The sequence below is a fragment of the Sus scrofa genome, chromosome 1 (genome assembly GCF_000003025.6).
Source record: "Sus scrofa isolate TJ Tabasco breed Duroc chromosome 1, Sscrofa11.1, whole genome shotgun sequence".
In the NCBI taxonomy this organism is placed as follows: domain Eukaryota; kingdom Metazoa; phylum Chordata; class Mammalia; order Artiodactyla; family Suidae; genus Sus; species Sus scrofa.
In genome coordinates this window covers 184,893,886-184,914,980 of record NC_010443.5, presented here as the reverse complement: position 1 = coordinate 184,914,980, position 21,095 = coordinate 184,893,886, and the positions used below count along the sequence as shown (strand labels likewise).

The following is a 21,095-nucleotide window of genomic DNA, read 5'->3' as shown; positions in this document are numbered from 1 at the left end:
TTTCAATTAAAGGTCTTCTCTGTATTTGCAATGCGAAATCCAGTTTTAAATGCCATTTTATGATCAATACTAATTATTTATATCAGCAATTAATGAAAGCAAACACACAGTGAAAAGGATAACGACCTTAATTTCAGACTCAGTATTTATGTACACACTTAACAAAGTATCTGAACCTAATAACTCTAAAGTTATTAAAACAAATATAACCATGCAATAAAACTGAATAGATTACAATACCGCTTCCATTTTTAGATTTCTTCTGTCCTGGTTTCTTCTTTGAGGCAGCTGCTTCAGAAGGGGGGGTGGGCTGTTTAGTAACTGGGACAGGTTCTACTTTTTTGCATGGAATCTTTGATACATCACTTTCTTTGGTGACCTGCTCTTCTAGTACAGGCTTGTGTTTCTTTTCTTTCTTCTTTCTTTCTCTAACACTACTTGAACTTTCAACCACATTCAGTGGAACAGGTACAACTTGCTCATCTTCTACAGCCAAGGCATCGGATAATTTAAAGTCCCGGGTTACACTCTCAGAATCAGATTCATGGAGGTTCCCATTCTGGATTTCCTTCTTCTTATTCTTTTTCTTTTCTGCCTTCTTTTTATCTGTTTTGGTAGGAATAAGCTTTTGTTCTCTTTTCTGTTTTGCAAGAACTTCATCATACAGTGTTTCTTTCATGAAAAGCCAGAAGAAGAGGAAAATTACTGTAATAACTACTGAAGGAATAAGAACAATAAAATATGTTGACTCATAAAACTCCATGGTGCTTTTGTGAATGTGATCCTATAAAACCTAAATGTGAAAGAAGGGAAAAAAAAAAAAAAAAAAAAACGAAACTAAGTTGATCTTTAAAAACTCAACACACAAAACCTCTGCCCTTTCAAGTGGTATTTCAAATTTAACCTGATCTACAAATCTAAGCAGGTTAGTTTTAAAATCACATACTTGATCACTTGGCCAACTACAATTCAAATATACTAGGGGGAAAAAAATGTGGTAAATAGAAGTATAACACATCCTTCTTTTTTTTTTTCTTTTTTCCCCTTTTTTGGCAACCCCATGGCATATGGCATATGGAGTTCCCAGGTCAGGGATCAGATCCGAGCTGCAGTGCAACCCACCCCACAACTGCAGCAACACTGGATCCTTAAACCACTGTGCCGGTGGAGGTCGAAACTGCAACCCAGCACTCCAAAGACACCGCTGATCCTATTGTGCCACAGGAGAAACTCCCATTCTTCTATTTTTAAATTATGTTAAAATGGCTATTTCAACAGGCCAAATAAATCTGAAGAGAGTCAATACAGATAAAGGATAAGGCAACTATTACAGCCTGGTCTAATAGTGAGGGTCTAAAGTAAGGGAAGAATACAAGACAACTCTTACATTTCTAGCTTAGAATAATCTGTAAATGATGAAATCCCACCTCAAGTTTAGGAATATAGGAAGAATTTCCTGTCTGGGACTTTTAGATATGATTTTGAAGGGTATAAACTACAACCATCTAGAAAATATCAGCAGTCAACTAACTAGACAAAATCAGCAGTAAAAAGCTACCATAGGTTCTAAATCAGGAAACCAAAAGGAGCAACTTTTGGAGTTCCTATTGTGGCACAGTGAAAACAAATCCAACTAGTATCATGAGGACGTGGGTTCAATCCCTGGCCTCGCTCAGTGGGTCAGGGATCCAGCAATGCAGTGAACTGTGGTATAGGTCAAGGCCATGGCTCAAATTCCCAGTTGTTGCCGTGTAGGCTGGCAGCTATAGCTCCAATTCGATCCCTAGCCTGGGAACCTCCATCTGCTGTGGTGTGGAGCCCTAAAAGGCAAACAAATAAACAAACAAACAAACAAACAGAGCAACTTTCTAAAAAGACCAATTTCACCTCCTCCCTACTATCAAATCTAAAAAACAGCCTTGGCCTTTGTATCAAATCTTCACTTATCCTCCAAAACCCAGTTCAAATCACACTTATGAAAATATCTTTTCAACTATCACCTTCCACAACAGAGTATAAATTCAATTTGTATAGTTATTTAGCATCAGTTATATGTCAACGCTATTTTCCAAGGCATTCTGAATAAACAGCAGTACAAAAGGTCACAATCCCTGCCTTTATAGGGCTAACACTCTACTAAAAGGAAGACAGTCCAGCAATTAGTATACAGTGTTGATTCATAAAACATACATGACATATTTGAGCAAAAACAACAGAGACAATGTGGTTCAAGTATAATAAGAGGAAAATTAGAAGATGATGTTAAAAAGAGATAATTTGAAAGGGTTTCTTAAAGGCAAATGGAAAGACTGTGGCTTATACTGAGTAACATGGAAAACCAAGAGAGGGTTTTCAGTGGAAAAGGGTTTAGGGAGAGGGTGAAAGTTGGGAACACTTAAGAGGCAACTCCAGTACTCTAGGCAAAAAGTGATTAGAGCAAGTTGGTATCAAGAAGAGAAGAAGTAGCCAAACCCTATGAGGGTAGAGACAAGATGATCTGCTAAGGACTGGAATATGGGTTATAAGAGAACAAGCAAAGACAAAGGCAATTCCAAAGCTTTTAGACTAAGCTGAAAAACAAAAGAGTTGTCCTTTATTGAGATGGGGGAAGTGTGGAAAGGACATGGTTGAGGTTGAAGACCAAGAGTTAGATTTTAGACAGGTGGAGATGTCCAGTAGATAAACAAAACGTGTGCTCAGAAAGGTGAGGTGTACAGGCTGGAGATATAAATTCAAGAAATTTCAGCATATGAGTTATACTTTAAGCCACAAGGTTGGATAAAATCACCAAAGGAATGGGTATACACTGTGCTCAGATCTCAAGACAGAGCCCTTGCACAATTCAACAACATAAAGATGAAGAGGAACTTGCAAAGGAAACTAAAGAGAGGTAGAAAAACTAGGAGCATGTTGCCCTGGTTGCTAAATGAATAAAGTATATCATGAAGGAGAGCTTAATCAACTTTGTCAAACAGTGGTGTAAATAAAGTACAATGAAAACTAGAAACTGAATGTTGGATTTTAGCACAGAGACCTTGGGGACTTTGACCAAAGCATAGTGTGGACAACTTTTTGGAGATGATTTCCTATGAGCAAATTAGGGAAATGCAATGGAGGTCGAATATTAGGTTGTGACTTTGGTTTTTAAAGACAGGAAAAATTACAGAATGTTAATATGCTGAAAAAGATAATCTAGTAAAAAGGGAAAGATTGATGATGGAGAGTGAAGGATGAGGGACAATGTTTTCAAATGACAAGAGGAAGCAGAATATAAGGTACAAGTAAAGAGACTGGCCTTAGATGGAAACATAGACCTCTAGAGAACATATAGGCACAGGCAAGAAGGTAGATATAGTGCACAAGTCTGTGAAAATTATCTTCCTAATGCTACTATTTTCATAATGAAATGTGAAACAAAGTTGTAAGTTCAGAGAAAAGGTGGAAAAGGTGGTACTGGTGGTCCTTTAAAACATAATTAGTATATTGCTAATTTTTTATTCTTTGTGTTTAGAGTCTCCACTTAAATATAAAATTTTAAATAGAGAATACAAGATGCCTAGCAGTGTTGCACAGTCTCTGACTTTAAATAAATTTATGATCTGGCTGAGGAAGTAAGTGCATATAATTTATAAAACAGAGCATAAAAACCTAATCTGATGGAGTTCCCTAAGCAGGTTACGAACCAACTAGTATCCATGAGGACACGGGTTCGATCCCTGGCCTTGTTCAGTGTGTTAAGGATCTGGTATTGCCTTAAGCTGTGGTTTAGTCACAGATGCAGTTTGGAACCCACGCTGCTGTGGTGCAGGCTGGCAGTTACAGCTCCAATTCAACCCCTAGCCTGGGAACTTCCATATGCCAGTGGGGGTGGCACTAAAAGACAGAAAACAAACAAACGAACAAACAAAAAAACCTAACCTGAGGAGTTCCCATTGTGGCTTAGTGGGTTAAAGACCCAAATGTTATCCCTATGAGGTTGTGGGTTCAATCCCTGGCCTCACTCAGTGGTTTAAGAATCAGGCATTGCCAAAAGCTACACCACAGGTCACAGATGAGGCTTGCATCTGGCGTTGCTGTGGCGGGTAGTGTAGGCCACAGGTGCAACTCCAATTTGACACCTGGACCAGGAACTTCCTTCAGTATGCCACAGGTGCCGCCATAAAAAAAAAGAAAACCTAACCTGAGTCTCAATGAGGTCTACTCTTCCAGCTCAAGTACGATGCCTACAAATAGTTCTTCTCCTAAAATCCTACAGCATTAATTCTCTATGTACACATTCATGGAATTCTATGATAGGGGAAAATAGTCTAACAACTATAGGAAGGTAGCAATACACTTCTGTATGATAAAGATAAAAGAATAGAGAATAATGGAACCCAAAATCCAAAATAGATCCAAACTGATTTTTAAAAATTTAGTTTATTATAAATTATTTCAAATCAGTAAAGACTGAATCATTCAGTTAGTTTTAAACTTCAGGAAAACCTATAAAGTACTTGAAAAAAAAACAATAACTAGATTCACCTTATTTTATATAGCTGTCTTTGCTTAAATGTTTACAAGTATATTAAATCTGCAATAAGAATTTTTAAAAACTTCATTCTATAGATCAGTAAGAAAAAGACATCAATGAGAAAAACAAAGTATTGTTTCCTAAAATGACCATCAAAATATAAGAACTAGAGTTCCCATCATGGCGCAGAGGTTAACAAATCCGACTAGGAACCATGATGTTGCGGGTTCGGTCCCTGCCCTTGCTCAGTGGGTTAAGGATCCGACGTTGCCGTGAGCTGTGGTGTAGGTTGCAGACGCGGCTCGGATCCCGCGTTGCTGTGGCTCTAGCATAGGCTGGCAGCTACAGCTCCGATTAGACCCCTAGCCGGGGAACCTCCATATGCCGTAGGAGCGGCCCAAAGAAATAGCAAAAAGCCAAAAAAAAATATAAGAACTCATTAAATTTCCTTTATCTGGTCACCACGCCCAAAGAATAATGACCCTGGAGTCTACAATACAATTGTAAAATTATCTTTTAAAAAAAAGAAGGGAAAGATTCAAAGCACCCAAAAGATAAGATAATCTAGCAAATCAAACAGTGAGATGTCCGACATGGGAATTCTATTTAAAACAGCTTTTTTTTTTTTTTTTTTTTTGCTTTTTTAGGTGCATATGGAGGTTCCCAGGCTAAGGGTCAAATCAGAGCTGTAGCTGCCTACACCACAGCCACAGCGACACAGGATCCCATGCAGGTCTTCGACCTACACCTCAGCTCAGGGCAACACCAGATCCTTAACCCACTGAGCAAGGCCAGGATCGAACCCAACGCCCTCATGGATACTAGTCAGATTTGTTTCCAATGTGCCACAACGGGGAATCCTACAATAGCTTTTCTAAAATTAACTTTACAGACTACACTGAAATCTTAAAGCTGTAGTACAATTTCCTTTAAACTGCAACACATACCTAATTCTATGATTCACACCTTATTAACACACCCCTTATTTCAGCAATACTCATTCTAAAGTACTGCTACCCTAAACTGAAACAACTTCAACTGTCAGAGATAGGTAATGAAATTTAATTTCTCCATTAGGTATCATGTTGCAGGTATGAAACTTGTATTGTTTTAAAGAAACTTACTTCGTTTTCCTTTAATACAAGACTGGATATATCAGTTTGAAAAGCTTAAGGATCTGCATAGCTGGTATCTGCTGAGAGTTATACAGTATCTTTCAGACTTTTGCTTACCCATCAAGCCCCAACTAATTCTTTTTCTCTGATTGCATCTTCACAGGAGAAAACCTAGTTAAAAGTTTACTCTGTAAAAAAAGCTAACTTATGATAATTTAATTAGACAAATTAAAAGCTTTAATACCAAAACTTAATACATTTAAATACTACTTCAAATCAATATATAAAATCAGTTTCTAAAGATAATTATTAAAAATCATCATTGGAGTTCCCGTCGTGGAGCAGTGGTTAATGAATCCGACTAGGAACCATGAGGTTGTGGGTTCGGTCCCTGGCCTTGCTCAGTGGGTTAAGGATCCAGCGTTGCTGTGAGCTGTGATGTAGGTTACAGAAACAGCTCAGATCCCACGTTGCTGTGGCTCTGGCATAGGCCAGCGGCTACAGCTCCGATTCGACCCCTAGCCTGGGAACCTCCATATGCCGTGGGAGCGGCCCTAGAAATGGCAAAAAAAAAAAAAAAAAAAAATCATCAAAACTTTAAAAAATGAACATTAGAACATGAAATTCACACCAAAAACTGTAAAACAGCTATACCAGATACAGAACACTCCCTCATCTAAAATCTACAAGTCTTGACCTATCGACTTTTTCACAAGATCTCTGGGTTCGAAAGGACCATTTAATTCAACTAGGCACCCAAAGACTTGACCCAGCTGAATGGTCTGTGAGCATCTTTTAAACGCTTATGAGATATAAGTACCTCCCACAAGCCCCCTTTTTTAAAAGATATTAGAATATTCTTCCTAGTTTTGACCTAAAATCTCATCCTCCTATAACTTCTCCCTGTGGCCCTCATCGCCCTAATCTCATCAACTATGTCCAATCCCGGGAGTTCCCATCGTGGCTTAGCAGAAACAAATCCTACTAGGAACCATGAGGCTGCAGGTTCAATCCCTAGCCTCACTCAATGGGTTAAGGATCTGGCATTGCCATAAGCTGTGGTGTAGGTCACAGACACACCTCGGATCTGGTGTTGCTGTGGGTGTGGTGTAGGCTGACAGCTGTAGCTCCAACTACACCCTTAGCCTGGGAAACTTCATATACTGCAGGTGCAGCCCTAAAATGACAAGAAACCAAAAAAAAAAAAAAAAAAAAAAAAGAAGTCCAATCCTAGTACCAAAAGACAGTTGTAATAACTGATGTATGATATCAATTAAACTTATCAACAAACAGAAAACCTACTGCAAACACTGTCACACCTTAGGAACGTTTTGCTAGGGTGTTAAAAGTTAAACGTAACAGGCTGATAAAATAACTCTTAAGAGCATTACCTTAGGTCACTCAACAATGAAAGTATTAAATGACAAAATGTGTTTATTCCCACAAAAAGACTGATATTTGACATCATTTCACAAACTAAACATGAACTGTAAATGACAAGAACGTCAAATACTCCAAAAGAAACTCAGGGAGAATTAATGGAAAAGCTTCACTATGAAACAAGAATTTTTGCAACTTCCCCAAGAACTGCCAAATAAATATAAAATAAAACGCCCCAAATACATATGAAAAACTTAGTTTATAATTACAGAGCCATTTTTCAAACCAGTAATACATGGATTATATTTAATAATTAGTATTGCCACAAATGATAGCCATGGGGGGGAATGGATTAAGCCCCATCTCAATTACATACGGATCAAAGCTTTAAAGATTAAAAAAATTAAACCATGAAAAACTAGAAAACAAATGTACTTTTGCATTTTAAAGTAATCTTATTTTATAAAAGGCTTTTTTAAAATATCTCATGTAAAACTGAGAGCCATAAAAGAAAAAACTGGAAAAACGTGACTAGAAAATATTATAAAGATTTTATGGGAAAAATTAAGTGACTAATCTCAAAGAAGACAAAGGTCTGAGAGACTTTCTCACTTAAAATGTGAGAAAAAAAGATGAACCCAAGAGAAAAAAAGATTAAAGGACACTAGAAGTTTCCCAAAGGAAAAAAGATATCCAATAAATACATATACTTTAATGTAACCTTAGTCACATTAAAGAAATGCAAATATACTAGAACAATGTTAATCTTTTCCCACTTAAATTGGCAGAGCAGGAAAATGTGGAAATAAGGGATTACCAAGAGGCAAGAGGAAATTTTTGGGGTGATGCATAGATACATTGATTGTGGTGGTTTCACCAGTATATATATGTCAAAATTTATAATATACACAAATACATACATGAATTATACCTGAATAAAACTGTGTTTTTAAAAATTAGGCTTGGGCCAGGAAGTATGAAAACCAGGATTCTCATAGGCTGTTAATTTGATTATAACCAGCACAATCTCCTTAGAAACTTGGGGGAAAATGTGTAAGAATAGTACACACTCTTCAATAGAGAAAATCTCTTTTTTCGTAGTTTATTGTACAGATATAATCACACAAATACAATGATAAACTCAAGAGTGTTCACTCTTAGTAATGTAACTTTAAACCTAGAAGAACCATATGTCCAGCATGAGGGAAATAACTAAATAAGCTTGCAGTAGAGATTCACACTTAATATGGGAGAACAGTCAAAAAATACTGTAGGAGTCCCCTGATGGCTCAAATGGTTAAGGATCTGGCATGGTCACTGCTGTGGGGTGGGTTCAATTCCTGGCCCGAGAACTTTTATGTACTGAGGGTACAGTCAAAAAAAAAAAAGAAGAAGAAATTATTTATGGAGTTCCTGCTGTGGCACAGTGGGTTAAGAACATGACTGCAGGAGTTCCTGTCATGGCTCAGCAGAAATGAATCCGACTAGCATCCATGAGGTCTCAGGTTCAATCCCTGGCCTTGCTCAGTGGGTTAAGGATCTGGTATTGCCGTGAGTGGTGTAGGTCACAGATGCGGCTTGGATCTCTCATTGCTGTGGCTGTGGCTGTGGCCAGCAGCTACAGCTCCAATTCAACCCTTAGCCTGGGAACCTCCATATGCCTCAGGTGTGGCCCTAAAAAGACAAAAAAAACAAAAAAACAAAAAAAAAAAAACCAGAAAAGAATATGACTGCAGCAGCTCAGGTTCCTGTGGAGATGTAAGTTCAATTCCCATCCCAGCACAGTGGGTTAAAGGATCCAGTGTTGCCATAGCTGCAGCACAGGTCACAGGTGAGGCTCAAATTCAATCCCAGCCCAGGAATTTACATATGCTGCCAGTGTGGCCTTTAAAAAAATAAAAATAAATAAACCAAATCTATGTAAAGAGCAAGTTAGAGAATGGTATAGAAATAAAATTATCTTTTACATGACAGAATCATGCTCATATATGCTTAGAGATCTCCTAAAAGGACACAACAGAAACCATTAACTCTATGGTGACTTCTGTGAATTTTCCTGGTAATTTTTCAGCCTATATCCCTCAGAATGTTTACATTTTTCCACTATGAACATTACTTTTACAATAGAATTTAACTTAAGCTTACTATATTTTTAAATTATAAGTCATGACTTTTTAAAACTAATTTGAAGAATCCCTTTCTAGCAATGAGTAAAAACTTCCAATTAAACATAAATGTTTTCCCTTTAAACACAAGTTTTCCGGAAATTAAGGGAAATTCTGGCAGACAGGGACCATCAAATAGGAACTGAAAGTGTCAATGACCATTTAAGCCTAAGATAGGAAATACTAGGCTGTATGTTGAGGAAGTGGAAATGAGGCAGGTACATAAAACTGGGGCTTTTTAAGGTGTCCAAGTCAGCAAAGGGTAAATTAAGGAAAAAGAAATTCCCATATTGTCACAAGGAAAAGAGAAAGCTGGCCTGCTTCACTTATCACCCAACAAGAAATTTTCATTAAGATTTTATAGGAGGGCAGACAAGATGGCAGAGTAGACCCTAAATCACACACACACCAAAATTACAACTACTTACAGCACAACCATTGATGAAAAAGACTGAAACATACCAGAAAAGATCTTCTACAACTGAAGACATAACAAGATGCGGAAGGAGGGATAAACTTATGATATAATAAAATTCCATACCCCCCAGATAGGCACCCAACAAACCAGAGAATAATTATATTGCAGAGTTTCTTCTGCCAGAGTGAGAGATCTGAGCTCCACATCAGGCTCCCATCCCAGGATTCTGGTGGGTAGACAAGCCCCCAGAGCATTTAACTTTGAAGGCCAGCAGGACTGTAGGAAACAGAAACTTTAGTCTTAAAGGGGTACACAAAACTCACACACCAGGATCCAGGGCAAAAGCAGTAATTTGATAGAACTCGGCCAGACCTACCTGCTGGTCTTGCAAAGTCTCCACAAGAGATGAGGTAGTGGGGAGGCTGCAGCAGTTCACTCTGGGGACACAGACACTGGTGCAGCCACACTGGGGAACACTCAGCCACAGGAACAGTGCTGGCAGCTGACATGTTGTAGCATTACTGCAAAGACTTGGCCCCACCCAAAAGCCTGTAGGTACCAGTGCTGGAACACCTCAGGCCAAACAACTAGGGAAGACAAAGCCCCATCCATCAGTAGACAGGCTGCCTAAAGACCACAGAGCCCACAGCCACCTCTGGACACACCTAAGACACAGCCTAGCTAACCAGAGGGCCAAGAACCAGCTCCCACCCACTAGTGGACAGGCATCAGCCCCTCCCACCAGGATGCCTACTGAAGCCTCTAGACCAGCCTTACCTACCAAGAGGCAGAATCCAAAAGCAAGAAAACTACAATCCTGTAACATAGGCCATACCCTACTCAGGGAATAGCTGAGCTCTGGCCCTGCCCACTAGCAAGCCAACACAACCTTCCAGAACCCCCGACCATATAACCAACTATATCAAGAATGGGCTGCCTCCCCCCCCGCCAGTACACACAAGCAATCATCTGAAATGAGCTATGGGACCTCTGGGCCCTGCAGCCAGACTCCAGGAAACAGCTCTGGCTGCGAAGTGTCCAGTACTAAGCCTGGGATCTGGCTTCAACTTGCCAGCAGGCAGGCAACAGTCCCAGAGTCTTCAGGACCCTGACTCTGCCCATCAGTGAGCCAGCACTAGCCCAGGGTCCCCTAAGATCCCACAACCAGCAACCTCACAACAAGGCCCCACTAAACAGCAGCCAATAGCATCCAAACAAGGCAGGACCTGGCAACCAACCACACAAGGGGCCAACCAAACTTAAAATACCATCCACACTGTCCATCTGCCACAATAGAAGGACCCATAAAGCCCTCTTGGGGTAACCCCCTAGAGCAAATAGCTTGGATTATGAGAGGGAAGTGCATTGCTAGAACACACAGGATGCCTCCTACAGAAGGCCACCTCTCCAAGGTTGAAAAACATAACTAACCTACCATATACTTAAAAATACAAATAGTAACTCAGACAAAATAAGGCAGCAGAGAAATATGTTCCAGACAAATGAACAAGATAAAACTCCAGAAGAACAACCAAATGAAGTAGATGTAGGCAATCTGAGAAAGAGTTCAGAGTAATGATCAAAGATGATCAAGGAACTTGGAAGGAGGATGAATGCACAGAGTGAGAAGTTAGACATTTTTAACAAAGACGAAGACTACAATAACTGAAATGAAAAATATACTAGAAGGAATCAATAGTAAGACTAAACTATTCAGAAGAACAAATCAGTGAGGTGGAACACAGAGTATGGAAATCACTGTTAGAGTACAGAAGAAAAATGAAAAGAAATGACAGTTTACACACTGATATATATATATATATTATATGCAACATCAAACATACTAAGATATACATTACAGGAGGCCCAAAAAGACAAGAGAGAAGAGGTCTGAGAAAATATTTGAAGAAGTAATAGTTGAAAACCTCCCTACCCTGGGAAAGGAAACCATCACCCAGTGCAGCAAATACAGTCCCATACAGTATTAACCCAAAGAGAAACACACAAAGACACACTGAAATCAAAATGACAAAAATTAAAGATGAACAGAAAATACTAAGATCAGCAAAGGAAAAGCAACAAGTAACTATAAAGAAACTCCCATAAGGCTATCAAATGATTTTTCAGCAGAAACTCTGCAAGCCAGAGGGAGTGGCACAATATACTTAAAATGGTGAAAAGGAAAAAAATCTACAACCATAAATACTAGCAAGGTTCTCACACAGATTTGATGGAGAAATCAAAAGCTTTACAGATAAGCAAAGGCTAAAAGAATTCAGCACCACCCAAGTAGACTGACCAAAAAAAAAAAAAAAAAAAAAAGTATATATATATATAAAAGGAACTTCTCCAGGTGAAAAAGAGAATACTACAACTAGAAACAAGAAAATTATGGAATGAAAAAGTTTATCAGTAAAGGCAAACATACAGCAAAAGTAGGAAATCATCCACACACAAAGCTAGCAAAATGGTAAAATGGTAAAATCATCTGCATCCACAATAGGCAGTTAAGGGATACTTACAACAATTAGATGTAAAATATCATATCAAAAACAGTAATCGGAGTTCCCATCGTGGCGCAGTGGTTAACGAATCCGACTAGGAACCATGAGGTTGCGGGTTCGGTCCCTGCCCTTGCTCAGTGCGTTAACGATCTGGCGTTGCCGTGAGCTGTGGTGTAGGTTGCAGACGCGGCTCGGATCCCGCGTTGCTGTGGCTCTGGCGTAGGCCGGTGGCTGCAGCTCCGATTCGACCCCTAGCCTGGGAACCTCCATATGCCGAGGGAGCGGCCCAAGAAATAGCTAAAAAGACCAAAAAAAAAAAAAAAAAAAAAAAAAAAAAAAAACAGTAATCATGAGTTCCCATTGTAGCTCAGTGGAAATGAACCCAAGGAGTATTCATGAGGATGCGGGTTCAATCCCTGGCCTTACTCAGTGGATTATGGATCTGGCGCTGCTGTGAGCTGTGGTGTAGGTCACAGATATGGCTCAGATCCCATGTTGCTCTGGCTGTGACACAGGCCAGCAGCTGCAGCTCCAATTGGACACCTAATCTGGGAACTTACATATGCCTCAAGTGTGGCCCTAAAAACAAACAAACAAACAAAAAAAAAAACACACACACAAAAAAAAAACACTTAAATGGAAATAAAAGAAAATGTTCTTTGAAAGATAAACCTTTAGCCAGACTCATCAAAAAAAAAAAAAAAAAGCAAGAGAGCCCAAGTCAATAAAGTCAGAAATGAAAAAGAAGTTAAAATTGACACCACAGAAATACAAAGGATCCTAAGAGACTACCACTGGTGTTCCTGTTGTGGCACGATGGAAACAAATCCAACTAGTATCCATGAGCCATGAGGATGTGGGTTCAATCCCTGGCCTCACTCAGTGGGTTGGAGATCCAGCATTGCCGTGAACTGTGGTGTAGGTTGCAGACTTGGTTTGGGTCCCAAATTGCTGTGGTATAGGCTGGCAGCTGTAGCTCCAATTCAACCCCTAACCTGGGAACTTTCATGTGTCATGAGGGTGGCCTAATAAAGCAAAGAGTATCCATAAGAGACTACTACAAACTACACCACAATAAAATAGACAACCTAGAAGAAAGGGACAAATTCTTAGAAATGTACAATCTCCCAGGTCTGAAGCAGTAAGAAAGGGAATATAAACAGACCAATTACCAGTATAAAATTGAATCAGTCATTTTAAAACTCCCAACAAACAAGGGACCAGATGGCTTCACAGGTGAATTTCTACCAAACAGAGAAGAGTTATCACCTACCCTTCTGAAACTATTCCAAAAACTGCAAAGGAAAGAACATTTCCAAACTCATTCTGTGAGGCCACCATCACTCTGGCACCAAAACCAGACAAAGATATCACAAAAAAAAGAAAACTGTAGGTCAATACCACTGCTAAACAAAGATGTAAAAATCCTCAACAAAATATTAGCAAATTGAATCCAACAATGCATTAAAACGATCATACACTATGACTAAATGGAATTTATCCCAGAGATGCAAAAAACTTTCAATATCCACAAATCAATTAACATGATACACCATATTAACAAATTAAACAATAAAAATCATATGATCATCTCAACGGATACAGAAAAAGATTTGATAAAACTTAACATCCACTTATAATAAAAACTCTCCAGAAAGTGGGCATAGAGGGAACCTACCTCAACATAATAAAGGCCATATATGACAAACCCACAGATAACATTATACTAAATGGTGAAAAGCTAAAAGCATTCCCTTTAAGATCAGAAACAAGACAAGAATGCCCACTCTCACCAATTTTATTCAACATAGTTTTGGAAATCCTTGCTGCAGCAATCAGGAAAAAGAAAATAAAAGGAATCCAAATTGGAAAGGAAGAAGTAAAACTGTCACTGTTTGCAGAAGACATGATACCATATATAAAAAAAATCCTCAAGCCACTACCAAAAGCTACTAGAGCTTATCGATTAATTCAGTAAAGTTGCAGGATACCAAATTAACATACAGAAATCTGTTGCATTTCTATACACTAACAACGAACCATCAGAAAGTGCAATTAAGAAAACAATCCCACATTTTGTACAACTATAATGTAATAAATTCACTGAGTAATAAAATTATAAAATAAAAAAAACAATCCATTTACCATTACATCAAAGGAATAAAATATGAAGGAATAAATCCAATAAAGGAGGTAAAAGGCCTGGAATTAGAAAACTCTAAGACACTGATTAAAAAATTAAAAATGCCATGAACAGACAGAAAGATATCCATCCTGTGTTCCTGGATTAAAAGAATTAATATTGGAGTTCCCGTCGTGGCGCAGTGGTTAACGAATCCGACTAAGAACCATGAGGTTGCGGGTTCGATCCCTGCCCTTGCTCAGTGGGTCAACGATCCGGCGTTGCCATGAGCTGTGATGTAGGTCGCAGACGTGGCTCGGATCCTACGTTGCTGTGGCTCTGGTGCAGGCCAGCAGCTACAGCTCTGATTAGACCCCTAGCCTGGGAACCTCCATATGCCGCGGGAGCGGCCCAAGAAATGGCAAAAAGACAAAAAAAAAAAAAAAAAAAAAAAAGAATTAATATTGTTAAATGACCATATTACTGAAAGCAACCCACAGATTCAATGCAAACCTTATCAAATATCAATGGTGTTTTTCACAGAACTAGAACAAATAATTCTAAAATTTATGTGGTGCAACTAGAAACTATCATACTAAGTAAAGTTAAGTCAGAAAGAGAAAAGACGAATACCATATATCACTTACATATGGAATCTAAAATATGACATCAGAGTTCCCTTGTGGTGCACTGGGTTAAGGATCCAGAGTTGCCACTGTAGCAGCTCAGGTCATTATTGGGGCATGTGTTCAATCCCTGGCCCAGGAACTTCCACATGCTCTAAGTATGGCCAAAAATAAATTAACTTATTAAAATAAAACAAAGTATGACACAAATGTTCCTGTCTACAAAATAGAAACAAGACTCAGGAATAAGGAAAATGGATGTGTGGTTGCCAAGAGGGCTGGGGGGAGGATGGAGTAAAAGGCTGGGTTTAGCAAATATTAGCTATTATGTGGAGGGGATAAACAACAAGGTTCTACTATACAGCACAGAGAACTAAATTCAATGTCGTATGATAAACCATAATGGAAAAGAGTATTTTTTAAAAGTATATATGTGTGTGTGTGTGTGTATAATTGAATCACACTTTGCTGTGCAGCAGAAATTAATACAACAGTGTAAATCAAATATACTTCAATTAAAAAAATAAAAATTTATATGGAAACCTAAAAGACCCTAAATAGTCAAAACAATCTTGAGAAAGAACAACACTGGAGGAATCACACTCCTGTACTTCAGACTTTACTACAAAGCTAAAGTCATCAAAAAGGTACCATCATACGTTGCCAGTATGGTACTGGCACAAAAACAGACACATAGATCAATGGAACCTGGACAGAAAGCACAGAAATAAACGCATGCACTTAGAGTCAATTAATCCAACAAAAGAGACAAAAATACACAATGGGGAAAAGACAGTCTCTTCAGTAAATGGTATTGGGAAAACTGAATATTCACACACAAAAGAATGAACCTGGACACCTATCTTACAACACTCAAAATATAACTCAAAATGGATTAAGACTTAAATATAAGACCTGAAACAATAAACCTTTTAGAGGAAAACATTGGGGAAAAGCGCCCTGACATTGGTCCTGGTAGTGATTCTGGTGGGGGAGGGGGGTAGTATGATACCAAAAGCATATGCAACAAAAGCAAAAATAGACAAGTAGGACTACATTCAAACTAAAACTTCTACACAACAAAGAAATGCTCACAAAATGAAAAGGCAACCTACAGAATGGTAAAATACTTTCAAATTATATGCCAGATGGATTAATACCTAAAATATATTAAGAGTTCTCTGGTGGCCTAATAGTTAAGGATCCAGCTTTGTCACTGCTGTGGCACAGGCTCAATCCTTGGCCCAGGAACTTGTGCATGCTGCAGGCTCAGACTAGATAGATAGATAGATAAAATATATAAGGAATTTCACACAATAGCCAAAAAAAAACTAAAAATGGGCAAATGACCTGAATGGACAGTTTTCCGACAAAAATATACACATGGCCAATAGTACATGAAAAGGTGCTCAATATCATTGCTCACGGGAAAAAATGCAAATAAAAACTACAATAAGGTATCACCTTACACCTGTTAGAATGGCTATTATCAAAAAGATAAGAGGTAAGTGTTGACAAGAATATGGAGAAAAAAGAATCTTGTGCACTGTGGAGGGAATGTAAATTGGTACAGCCACCGTGGAAAATAGTATGGAGGTTATTCAAAAAATTAAAAATAGAATTACCATATAATCCAGCAAACCCAGTTCCCCTGGGTAAATATCCAATGGAAATGAAATCAGTATTGTCAAAAGATATCTACACCCTAATGTTCACTGAAGCACTATTTACAATAGCTAGGACATGGCAACAACCTAAGAGTTCACTGACAGATGAAAAGATAAAGTGTGGTACATGTATACAATGTAATATTATTTGGCCATGAGAAAGAAGAAAATCCTGCTTCTCGCAAAATCAAAATCATGACAGCATTACGCTAAATAAGACAGAGTAAGACCAATACTGTATGGTACCATTTACATGTGTAATTCAAAAAAAAAAAAAAAAATGAACTGCAGAAACCATAGAATAGTGGTTACACATTATCTGGGGATTTGGGGGGATGTTTTTTGAGGGTACAAACTTGCAACTAGTACATTTAAAAAAATCCTAGAGATCTAATGTTCAGCAGGGACTATAACAAACAATAATGTATTATAAACTTCAAAGCTGCTAATAAACTTACACAATGTTATTATCTCAATTATATCTCAACAAAGCCAGAAAAAAAAATGTAGTCATAGTCACAATTAGAGGTCCTTATTCTATGGCCATCCTGCTCTGAACACTGTTTAGAAACCATATTTACACAACAACCTCAAAGACAGAAACAGTACTGCCTTCAACAGACAGTACACATTCCAAGAAACATGAAAGACTTCTTCTTTCGCCATTATTAGAAGATGCCTAAAAAGGTTAAAATCAAAAACAAAAGTAAAAACTGGTCATATACTAAAAATAGCACAAAGCAGTCTAATTAAAATTAGTGAATTCATTGTGGGTAAACAGAGAATATCACTAAGTAAAAAATTTAGAACATCAAAAGTCATTCACTACAAACAAGTCACTTCAATGCTTTTTTTTTTAAATAAAAGACTTACTAAATCTGTAAAACCTACTATACATTGTAAAACACCATATTTTGGCAAAACGCTTGGTAAAGTAAACAAGCTATCCTTGGAGACAAGATAGGTAAGGACTAAAATATGGCTGAAGGAGTAGAAATCAGAAAATATTTAAAAGGTTAAATAATCATATCCTAAAGTTGCCAATTAATAGTTTAGAGAGAACACTAACCATGTACCAAAGGCTCTATTCTTTTCCTGACCTTATTAACATTTTAATCAATTACCTGGATAATGATAAGACAAACTTGCCAGTTTATAAAGATGTGCTAAACACAAAAGAACAAAGGATAGATCAACTAAAATGTTTCATAAAATAAGATTTCTATTTATCCTTTGCTACCAACTCTTTCAGTTACCCAGCTGGAACAGCAGGAATTCCAACAGCTATCTCAGATAAGGAGGGAAACCATTTTATTTCAACCTACAGACCTACCTCACATAATTAACTGTTCAGTTAACAGGTTTATATCAAGTGACTCTTGAAAAGTACTACCTTTCAAACAGCCTTTTTTACTATTAGTTACTATTTGCCGGAAACACACACAAAATAAATATTCTATAAAGAATAAATTTTCAGGGGGTTCCCATCGTGGCTCAGCAGAAATGAATCTGACTAGCATCCATAAGAATGCAGGTTTGATCCCTGCTCACTGGGTTAAGGATCCAGCGTTGACGTGGGCTGTGGTGTAGGTCACAGAGGCATCTCAAATCGTGTGTGGCTGTGGCGTAGGCCGGCAGCTGTAGCTCCGATTCAACCCCAAGCCTGGGAACCGCCGTATGCCATGAGTCTGCCCCGAAAAATTAAAAAAAAAAAAAAAAAAAAAAAAAAAGAGAGAGAATAAAATTTCAATATTATAATTTCAGCTAAAGACACAATAAATTAATCAACATAATGATTTTCAGTTGGAATACATCATATATATTCATGTACTACACACATTTGGATGAACTGAGAACATCTGCTTTATGTACGTAATGCCAAACAAGAGGGATGCAAAGCCATGATATCCTACAACTCTGCACTATTTTCTGCCTGTATTTTAGTTCCATATTCCTTAAAGGACTTGTGTTTGACCTTTAGTCCACTGAAGGTACTTACCTACACCACAATCTGACTCTCTTTTCTCCCCTACTCCACAGCCATACTCACGGCATGCTGAAGTTCCCAGGCCAGGATCAAACCCGTGCCACAGCAGTTACCTGAGCCATAGCAGTGATAATGCCAAGTCCTTAACCACTAGGCTATCAGGGGACTCCCACAATTTGACTTTTAAGTGCAGAATGAATATAAGATAACCCTGAGCTCCAAAAGGTTTAAATTGGTGAAGAAAATTATATAAAAAGAACTCCAAAGAATTGCATCCCATCAACCACCATCACTACCAAGTTTTCTCTTCCTCATTTGTCAATTACAATACACCTTCATTTTACCACATTACCTTTTAAGTTCAAAGTGTATTTATTTACTTTCAAAGTGTTCCTTAAACTTTGGAAATTCATCTTCATTGCTAGATTAATATTTTCCTGTGTATGAAAACTGGTTGAGATGCAACACAATTTCCCACTAAAAATTAATGGAAAGGAGTTCCCGTCATGGCTCAGCAGAAAAGAATCTGACTAGTATTCATGAGGTCACAGGTTTGATCCCTGGCCTCACTCAGTGGGTTAAAGATCTGGCGTGGCTGTGGCTGTGGCCAGCAGCTACAGTTCCAATATGATCCCTTGACTGGGAACCTCCATGTGCCGTGGGTGTGGCCCTAAAAAGACAAAAAAAAAAAAAAAAAAAAAGAATGGAAATGTTTTAACAGATACACGCTATACCTAAAAAAGATAAAACAACAAGGACCTATGATATAGCACACGCAACTATATTCAGTATCTTGTAATAACCTATAATGGAAAAGAATCTGAAAATATATTTATTTATATAATTGAATCACTTTGCTGTACACTTCAAACATTATAAACCAACTATACTTCAAGTTTAAAAAATAAAGTTTACATGTAGAAAAGAATTAATGAGTTTTCAAGAATGAATTCAAGCCATTAAGCAATACATATATTTATTCCCCAAGTTTGAAATGACAAGCAACAAGAGTTCACATAGCAAGGGATACCAAAGCTACTACGAAAACGAAAAAAATGATCCATCCTGAGTTGGACTAGCAAGGGATACCTTTATTCCAAGACAGAGCAAAGAAACAGGATGGGAAACAATGTGAACATCAGTAACACAGTAACTAATGAATTGAAACAAGTTAAATATGTTTAATCTGTGAGTTCCTATTGATACTAGAACACATCCTAGTCCCATGCCCACTTCTGGGTGCACCAAACCTGGTTCTGCTCTGTTGCTGTTATCCTTAGGAGCTGAACTTCTCTGACTTTCTGCTTACTGTAGAGCCAGTATCCACCCATCCTCCCCATTCTTTATTCCCTACATTCCACTTTAGGTATGAATTACTAGTTCGATTTTTAGTTTCTGACTTAGGGACATGTTTATCTTAGTTTGGGGCTCGGCCATATCTTTTTTATTTTTCATTATTTTAGTGTTTGGCATAGAAGTATCCTTATTAGAAGTCTTCATTTCTTCCTATTATAATCTTGTTTTTTGAAGCTCAACTCAGTGCTCTTATTCAGTGATCAAATCTGCCCTCTTTTAATCTCGTTGGGTGTTATTCAACTCTATAGAACAAATCTGATTTTAATATCATACCAATTTGTTATGACTACAATCAATTAAAACCTTTAAGCCTTAAAGTATGATTTTATTCCTACTAAATGATTTCACTAATCTTTTGTTTCTTTATTCTTTTTTCTTTCTTTTCTTTTCTTCTTCTTTTTTTTTTTTTCCCCCTTTTTCAGGCCACACCCATGGCATATGGAAGTTCCCAAGTTAGGGGTCAAATTGGAGCTACAGCTGCTGGCCTACACCACAACCGCAGCCACAGCAACTCTGGAACCAAGATGTGTCTGTGACCTTGATCACAAGTCATAGCAACGCCAGAGCCCCAACCCACTGAGCAAGGCCAGGGATCGAACCTGCATTCTCATGGATACTAGTTGGATTCATTTCCACTGAACCACAATGGGAACTCCCATTTTATGTTTCTTTGGTCTGATTTGGAATAAAGGTATCCCTTGCTAGTCCAACTCAGGCTGGATCATTTTTTTCTTTTTCATGGTAGCATTGATCCCTTGCTATGTGAAATCCTGTTGCTTGTTGTTTCAAACTTGGGGACTCAATATACGTATCCTTTGTTTAACGGCTTGAATTCATTCTTGAAAACTCTGCTGCCAAATGAAAAATTTTATTTCCTTTAAATAATGCTGAAAACCTAAGTTTTCAACAAAACCAACATATTCACTCTTTTCATATAGCCCACAATACCCACATTATACAGTATTGAAATAACTATCTACATATTATCACCAAATTATAATAGTTCAAGATTTGTTTTCCTTTTTAGCCATCCTTCCTCCACTCTCTTCCCAGAGTATATTCCAAAGGGGATATACTACAGTCAAGTTAGCACATCTTAAAGTCACTTGACATAGTTACACTCTGGTGTCCATCATGTAAATATACGTAAAATTCATTTTTTCATTTACTTTTGATTTTAGGGATTTTTAAAAATTTTTAATATAACTATGTAAAATATTTACATGGCTCCAAAGTCAAATC

At 37.9% G+C, this 21,095-nt stretch overlaps 1 protein-coding gene across 15 annotated transcripts in view; it reads right to left on the bottom strand.

The window, feature by feature from the left end:
- The window catches only part of KTN1 (kinectin 1), a 109,382-nt gene that overhangs the window by 75,956 nt on the left and 12,331 nt on the right, over window positions 1–21,095 (bottom strand). For all 15 annotated transcript variants that reach the window (XM_021085894.1, XM_021085523.1, XM_021085629.1 and 12 more), the window contains 1 exon segment: window positions 241–793. In XM_021085894.1, the coding sequence (XP_020941553.1) occupies window positions 241–763 (523 nt within the window). In that variant the 5' untranslated portion in view covers window positions 764–793.